This window comes from Lactuca saligna, chromosome 1 (assembly GCF_052625555.1).
Source record: "Lactuca saligna cultivar CGN05327 chromosome 1, ASM5262555v1, whole genome shotgun sequence".
In the NCBI taxonomy this organism is placed as follows: domain Eukaryota; kingdom Viridiplantae; phylum Streptophyta; class Magnoliopsida; order Asterales; family Asteraceae; genus Lactuca; species Lactuca saligna.
In genome coordinates this window covers 72,744,089-72,753,309 of record NC_136417.1, presented here as the reverse complement: position 1 = coordinate 72,753,309, position 9,221 = coordinate 72,744,089, and the positions used below count along the sequence as shown (strand labels likewise).

Here is a 9,221-nt window from a genome sequence, read left to right as displayed (position 1 = left end):
AAGTATGGAAAATACTTGTTTACTCTTAGTCCTGGGATTTAGGACCACATAACTTTTAAAAGGAAAATATTGGATTTTTCTTGGTAACACACAACACATTACAAAGAACGGTTTTCAAACTCCTTATCTCAAAAACTTATGAACTCACCAATCTTTGTATTAACACTTTTTTAAAACTGCTTGTATTCTCAACAATTCAGTGAAACGGGAAATCAATAGCATTTTGAGGATGGGACGATAAATCGTTAAACAGTTTATTTTGTCATCATAATGTAATTGATTTGAATCATGTAAACATATACTTTGGTGTAACTTTTTCAATTATATTTATGATGGTTGTATTTACTTTGAGTACTATTATACTCGTTGTTGTGATACTATACATGAAGTCCTCCACCCCCGGATGTTTCCGCCATCCTTGGTTTGGGGGTGTGAGATTAGCATTTTGGTATGATTCTATATGTGTTTGTTTTCTGATTTAGGATTCAAAACCCTTTTGCTTTGTGTTAGACTAGATAAATCCTTGAAATTATGGATTATTTGCTATTCAGATTATTTATTCTTATTCAATTTATTATGTTTACTTGATAAAAGACCCTTATGTTTTAAAGTTTTAATCTTTTCTGTTTAGTTTTAGGTTTAGATGAACAATATAGCTTGATGTGCTTAAATCGTATGAGTTTATGAATTATAAATTTGTATGAATAGTGTTAGATCAAAACCTGAGGTTAAACAGTAAGTTTGTAATTTTAATGTGTAAGTATACATGTGATGATCATTCATGTGTACTAGCTTCATGATTTTGTTGATAATAATTCAAGTCTCTCATACTACAAACTGAACACTGATTTTTAGGATAATTAGTTTACTTGATCTTTATAACCAAAAGTCTTAAAGATCAAAGGATTACTTGTCTAGACCATGAAACAAGTCGTATTAGGAATTAGTGAATAAAGAATAATTTTCAATGTTTTAGTAATTATCTATGATTCTGAGATGTAATTTTTTCGAAAACAAAGTACTCGAACTGATCGTTTCCATTCAGTTTATCTAATTAGTTAATTTGGTAATTTAATTGAGATTTTATAATAAAAAAACCCTTTTTACTGCTTTCGCATGTTTAGTATAATCAAACATTTTCATATTAATTCACTAACGTTCCCGAGGTGTTTGGCACCTAGTCTAACAACAACTATACTATTGCATGATTAAGTTTACTGCTTAGTGTGTGCATTAGTCCGGTTGCGATAAAATCAGTTTTATAAATTTAAAACTTGAGTAATATATATATATATATATATATATATATATATATATATATATATATATATATATATATATATATATATATATATATATATATATATATATATATATATCAAGGTGGCAAAAATCGTTCGACGTTAGCTAGTCGGTGGACTGGGGTCAAGGGATTAACCGGTTAGGCGGAGATTAATCGGGGGATTAATCGAGGACCATTAATGGCTAATTTGTTAGATTTTAAAAAACAAAATATGACTAATATCATATAAAAGTTCATAAAAACCCCTAATATCATAACGAAATAGGTTAATATGATAAATACAACAATAATCATACCTCAAATAGTTTCTATTGAGATATAATTTCTTTAAAGTGTTAAAATTTCATCGGGTTGTACTGTTTTAGTCATTTTGTATGCATGGATTAATTGCTAGGCGCTCTCTATTCGATCAAGTAGCGCCTAGGGATTAATCGGGACCTAATCGGGATTTTTACAACACTTATATATATATATATATATATATATATATATATATATATATATATATATATATATATATATATATATATATCAACGTGTCGCATCCATGTTTTTATCCGAGACTATGACACGTAGTTTGTTCCCTTGTCATGCATCCCATTCTCTTACCATGTGTCATGTCACTGCTTACACATGTCCATGAACTAGGACACATCGGTGCTCCTCGGTTTAGCTGTTGACCACTGTTGACTTCCTATTTTGACCTACGTATTATGCCCACTCATACATGTGTTGCGTTCTCCTGTGACATATCATGTTTAACTTAAAGTAGGTTGTCATTCTTAGAATGGCACTGCTTAATATAGTTAGCTCACAACTTATTGAGAAGCTTTCGTTTACCTTTTTTTCTGTTTTTCCTTATGCTACAAGTATACCCTATTTTTTAGTATTTGTGTCTAATTAGGATTTATTATTTGTTTCCTTTTTCTAGTTTACCTTTTGACTAAGATAGCCATTTGTATTCATTAGATTTTGAGAATCAGAAAAAGTGAATTGTTTTAGTTTCTTTACTTTTGAATTTTACATTGTTTCATAGCATACCTGGGAATAATCAATTGAAGTTATGACTGGAGGAGGAGAAAATTCGGGCGGTTCATCAACTAAGAAGAACACCATCGACATCATTTCTCCTTACTTCCTTACCACTTCTGATCATCCATGTCAAAACTCTTTCATAGATTATCTTCTCCATGATGGGAACTTTAGTGATTGACAATGCAAGATGACGAATGTATTGCTCGCCAAGAATAAAATAGGATTCGTTACTGGTACTCTTCTAGTGTCAGATGAAAAATCAACCGACTTGATGAATTGGAAGAGATGCAATGCAATGGTGAGAGGTTGGTTAGTAAGTTCGATGGAGAAGGAAATCAAATCAAGCGTCAAGTATACCACAACATCTCGAGACATATGGATTGATCTAGAAGAAAATTTTGGCAAAGAAAACACTGCAAGAGCATTGGAACTCGAAAGAAAAGTCACCACCATTCAACAAGAAGAGCCAATTGAGTCGGCTTACGACACCAAACTTAGAGTAGTTTGGGATGAAATTCAATGCATAAATCCTACACCAGATTGCACATGACATGGCTACACCTGTGACTTGTCAAAAGAATTTGCAAAATTAAGAAGAAATTAGAGACTATATGATTTCTTAATGGGTTTGAATGAAGAATATGGGGGTGTCAAAACATAGAAACTAAGCGCAAGGCCACTACCCAACCTAGGAATTGCTTATCATCATGTTAGTCAAGAAGAAAACAAAAAATACAAATCGACACCTCTCGCGCTTCCAAAAATGATATGGGTGCCTTCTTAGCTTGTAGAAAATTCAACTTAAAACCCACGGGAAAATGAAGTTTTCAATCAATCAACAATAAAATAAAGGACCATGATTGATGTTGCACTCACTATCAAGAATCTAGACATATGATAGAAGGATGTTTTGAGCTCATTGGCTACCCAAAATGGTGGACACCTAAAGGAAACAATAATCAAAATAACAAATTCAAACAACCAACTCGAGCTTCCTTGACTATAACTGACAATGCACCAACACAGAAACTGACAAAAGAAGACTACGATAAGCTAATCAAGATTTTGTGTGGCACACAAATCAATGACAGCACTCAAAACGAACTTCAACTGAAAACATGACAAGTAAAGTTTCAAATTGTCATGATCCTTGGAGAATAGATTCAGGAGCTAGCAATGATATTACGCATCATGAGAAGTTATTCAACAATACAAAAAATAGGGTTAATTGTTCTTCGGCTACCATTCCTAATGGTGAAAACGTGGATGTTAAGAAAGTTAAATGCTCACTTGTCTGATAAGCTTAAGTGAAGATATGTATTTGGTGTTCCAGAATTCAAGTGGAATTTGTTATCGGTAAGCAAAATTACACGAGAATTAAACTACTTCTTAACATTTTAGCCAGATAAATTCTTCGTTTAGAACTTACCTACGAGGAACCTATGTGAGATGGGTAAAGAAACGAACGATCTATATTACTTAGATCCATTACAACATAAACAAGTGGCTATGACAGTTTGGAATAAACATGAAGTTGGCAAAAAAGACTTGGACATGCATCTGATGGCATCCTTAAGTAAATACATCAATTAGGAAACATAGGATCTAGTAATAAAGTTTGTGACTCGTGTATTCGAGCAAAACAAAGTAGATTGCCTTTTCCTATTAGTTTTATAGAACTACTAGTTGTTTTGATTTAATCCATATTGACATTTGGGTCGTTATCATCATGCTTCTCTTAATGGATCATATTATTTTTTATCTATCATTAACAACTACAGTTGGGGAGTTTGGGTGTACCTCATGAAATAAATTTGAAGCAACGTATTACTTAACCTTGTTTTATAATATGGTTGGAACACAATTTGTGAAAATAATAAAAAGGATTAGAACTGACAATGGGTCTGAACTCAAATCTAGTTACATGTTGGGATTTTATAAAGAACATGTAATCTTATTGGAAACCTCTTGTTCTTACACCCCACAAAAAATGGGGTTATTGAAAGAAAACATCAAAATTTGTTGGAAATTTCTAGGGAACTTTGATTTCAAGCCTTTCTTCGAATCGAGTTTTAGGGTGATTGTGTATTGAGTGTTGCTTACATTATAAACAAATTACCAACACCATTATACGAGCCATGTTTCATTGATGATTCCGGGACGTAATCATTCTAAGGGGGAGATAATTGTAACGCCCGTAGATCCAGGCTAGTCAATTTAGAGGTAATAGGGGTCGAAAATGACTTTTCGACAAAAGATTATTTAGAATAAATAATCTTAACCAAGTTGTATAGTATTTCACAAGGTTTCTGTACATATAAAGAGCGTCGAAATCAGAGTTATAACGAAGAAGTTATGACCCGTCGAAGTTTCGCAACGGAACCGGCACGGCACCGGGAAGCGTAAATAGTGATTTTACGATGGAGGAGTTTTTAGCCTTAGTGATCTAAAATAAAGTTGTAGAATATGTTAAACCGAGAAAATCCATAAAAAGAACGCCCAAATCTGACTTTGTATGAAGAAGTTATGATTTTTCTAAGATTCGACTTAGCAGTGCACGACCCGAAACTCGAATTTTAGTTTGAGTGGTTTTTGGCTTATGTGACTTAAATGAGAGTTGAATATCTCATTAATAGGAACTTAACAGTAAAGAGACAGACGAAAACAGAGTCCGTATGAAGAAGTTACGAATTCTTCGCGGTCATTTAACAGTCTAAACGCCTAGTATTGTTAAATTTAAGATCGGTCGAGAATTAGCCGACGGTGTCAAAATGAAAGTTGTAGATATTATTTTTACCTATGCATGGATATAAATAACGTCAAAAACGGAGGTTGTATGTGAAAGTTACGGATTTTAGAAATCGGAAGTATGCTGTGCGAAAATGGGTGATGTGGCACAATCTTGGCCATTGCTTTCTCGGTGAATAATAGACTAATAATTAGTCTCGGTGAATAATAGACTAAACTCTAGTGGTGATAATACTAGGTTTCATCGAAGGAAATTATTTTTTTTCAAGAAGTGAAGCGCTGTTTGAGTTCGGAATCACCACCTTTTCAAGTGAGTGCATAGTTACTTTCATCTTACACATAGATATGAAGTATTTTATATAAATTACGTGCTATGTGTGCATATTATCTGAGTACTTTTTGTCTATGCTAAATGAACAATTTTATACATGTTTTAAATGATTTAAACTGTATATGTATTTTATATCTACGATAATGTTCGGGTAAACATGGGTAGATATAATAGATGGAATATGAGTTGAATGATGAGTTGAGTGGTGTTATATACCACGAGGTGAGGGTGAGAGGTGGACGATGTGAGAAGCCTTTTTCAAAAATGATGGCCCCGTCATTCAGTAGAGTATGGATGACAACCACGGACTATTCTAGACAGTCCAGTGGAACACTAGCAGGATCGCAACCTGTAGGTGTTGTGAACAATGTGTTCACCCGGTGTACTCTAAACCCTGGTGATCATGCAGACTTGATGCCTAAACCCTGGTGATCATGCAGACTTGATGCCTAAACCCTGGTGATCATGCAAACTTGATGCCTAAACCTTGGTGATCATGCAGACTTAATGCCTAAACCCTGGCGACTATACAGACTTAGTGCCTGTTGTGTAAACCGTGGCAACGATGGACTTTGTGTCGATTCCTTAGGATGATCCTTAGGAATGAATGAACGAGGAGTAGCTGATTCTTAGGGTAGATCCTTAAGATTAAAGAAGATAATGGGGATGGGTAATTGGATTGATTGTTTGATTGTTTAAACATAATAATTATATTATTATGGGTTGAAAACACTATGTACTCACCAGGTTTCCCAACCTGACCCACTAAGTTTATTTATATCACAGGTGCTGATATGAAGTCACATTACACTGAGAGATTACAGAGATGTAGATCACTAGTGTAAATAAATGTAAGTTCTGTTTATGCTTATGTTTCTGTATTGACGATGACATCCCAAACATTTTAAAATGAAGAAAATACGTTTCTTCGAAAATATTTTGATAACGTATTTATCGTATTTTTTTGGGAACAAATTCCGCAACATTTTTATGAATAGAAGTACTCTGATTTTTATAAAGCATAAACAAAATCGATCTTTTCTGGCCATGAAAATGGAAATGTCACAGATAATTACCTAAAACGTTTTATATTAATAAAATCTGATTTTTATCAATATTTTGAGTTTATCCTTGCCAAAATTGAAGATAATTGTCAAATTTAGATAATCTTTTATTTTATTAGATAATAATTGATTATTTGTAATCTAGGTTTGAATTATCTTGTGAAAAAGTTTCAATTTCACCCTTTAGGTTTTATAGTATAAATTTGAACTTAAAAGTTTTGTTTTGAAATTTAAATAGTAAAACCCTAATGTTTTGAAAGGTTTCAAAACTTGCCCTCAAGTTTTGGAATTTGAATTTTTGATTAAGACTGTAATTTTGAAATATTTAAATTCTAAACCCTAATGTTTTCAAATGTTTCAAACCTTACCCTCAAGTTTTGGAATTTAAAAGTTGATTAAAAGTTTAATTTTGAAATGTTAAAGTCTAAAACCCTTATGGTTTTATTAATTAATTAAACTGTATAATTAAAAAAGATTTAATAAACCCATAAAGTTTTGGTTTACATTTAATTAAATTAAAAGTATAATTTATTAAATTAGACCGCCTAGTATTTTAAAAGTGTAAAATACACCCTATACTATATATATGTAACATTAAAAGTCTAATATTATATATATATATATATATATATATATATATATATATATATATATATATATATATATGAGTAAAAGTCAGTCTTACCGTTAGTAGGCCTCATTCACGAAGCTGGTATATAAGGGGTGTTTAAGGAAATTGCCTATAAAATGGTGATTGAATGGGTATCCACTCTTACCCACCGCACTCTTAACTAGTGGAGGGTCGTTAGCCGAACGGGTAGGATATGACAAAAACCTTCCATTATAAGTATAATGAAGTACAAAGTAGCTAAATTCTTTTAGAAATTCCCAAATCATAGTTACTTTAGGCAAAATGTGAAATTGTATGCTAATCCATGGAATTACACTTCGTACCATTGTCAAACGTTAGTGGAGTGTGTGTGGTTAACCGGAACACTAATTTGGGGATGAAATTAGTGGCGAAGGGTGGCTCGATGTTTGTCATAGATCAATGGAGCGTGTGTGGCTAACCGGCACGTTGATTAGGTAATAGTAGCACTGAGTGCACCATGTGATTCGTATGGTTATTCACATCTTATTTGTGATCCTCGGTATCTCAGTCACAAATATAAGGGCATAATCGAGATTTAAACATGCCATTGAAAAGTTCAATGAATCTCAAAAGATCTAGGAGTTTCAATTCATTTAAAACTTAAACTTTCTTTTCATTTTTCATGGTGGAAATTGGTAAGTCATCAATTACATACCTTCAAATATTCTGCAACTAGATTACGACATCCCTCTTCAAGGTTGTAGAATATTGTGTTGGATCCTAACCTTAATAACTCATTTGGGTGTTTTATTAAGGACGCAATCAACTTAACTTGAATTTTCTCCCGTTTTGTAGATGTCTGAATCTTAAAATGGTCTTCCAAAATCATTTGGAACAGGCTTTCCAAATGAATATGATGTTCCAAGATACAATCAAGGAAATGAGAGTCATGCTTCACTTCCTCCACCTCCTCCAATTGTTCTCCCTGACCCACAAGTTCAAAGGCTTGAAAAGTTTAAGCTCACTCAAGCCCTTTTGGCAAGTAACACGAAGATGGGAAACCAGTGTGTGCACACGTCTTAGAGATGAAGTCACACATTGATAGGTTAAGGATGTTGGGTGTCGATATCTCAGAGATGTTGGTTGTTGATTGGGTTCTTCAGTCACTTCCTGATTCGTATAGTGAGTTTGTAAGAGAGTAATATACGATGGTTCACGACGTGACCCTCATTGATTTGACCTATTTGCTTATTGCTATTGAATCAACAATGATTTGGCTCAATGGTCAAGCAAACTTGATTGGTCGATCAAAATCCTATACTGTTGGGTTTTGAGCATTCTAACACTCCTATGGTGTACATGCAACCCTATAAACCTTGGATCTATGTTTTCTCTATAATACATGCAAATAAGAACTTTCCAAGGCTTTAATCCTAACTAGCATATTATGAAGCACTTGTACTACAAAGTACTAGTTAGATGACATACCTTTTGATGTAGCTTGATATCTTCAAGCTTTAAGAGCTTAGCCCCAATAGTGTGGAAGCCTCAAGTGGAATCACAAATCACCAAAACACCTTGGAAGACTTTAGAGAATATGGATACTTGGTTCTCTCTAGTGAAATTGGCTAGCCCTTCATAGTGTACCCACACTAGTGCCAATTTCACCAACCAAGGACGTCTTTATATAATGTGGAGGATTAGGGTTAAACCCTAATACCCATGACCTTTCATTTCCTAGGATCCATGGGTTAAACACTCCATGGACTATCCATGAAAGCTTAGCCCAACCTAAATGAACTTGGCCCATTCCATATATATAAGAGTCCATATTTAAATAGTTCCTTTTGATCACTTAATTAATTATAAATTAATTCTTGATCAATACTAATTAAATAATATGATTCCATAATAATATATTAGAAATTATAATATATTAATATTAATCATAAACATACTATTCTCAAAAGATTATCCATATAAATTGTGTCGGTGAAGTGCAACCCAAATAGACCATGCCGGGTCGGGTCAAGTACATACCAAATATAGTTATGGACTTAGACATTAATCCAACAGTCTCTCACTTGGATAAGTCTAAAACTATTATTGCGTATGACTTCAAACCTAACTGGCAATCGTAGCTCTTAA

At 33.2% G+C, this 9,221-nt stretch overlaps 1 protein-coding gene across 1 annotated transcript; it reads left to right on the top strand.

Moving 5' to 3' along the window:
* Positions 1-2,525: 2,525 nt before the first annotated feature.
* On the top strand, positions 2,526-2,888 carry LOC145008339 (uncharacterized). Its single transcript, XM_078966961.1, has one exon. The coding sequence runs from the start codon at positions 2,526-2,528 to the stop codon at positions 2,886-2,888; it is 363 nt and encodes a 120-aa protein (XP_078823087.1).
* Positions 2,889-9,221: the final 6,333 nt, after the last annotated feature.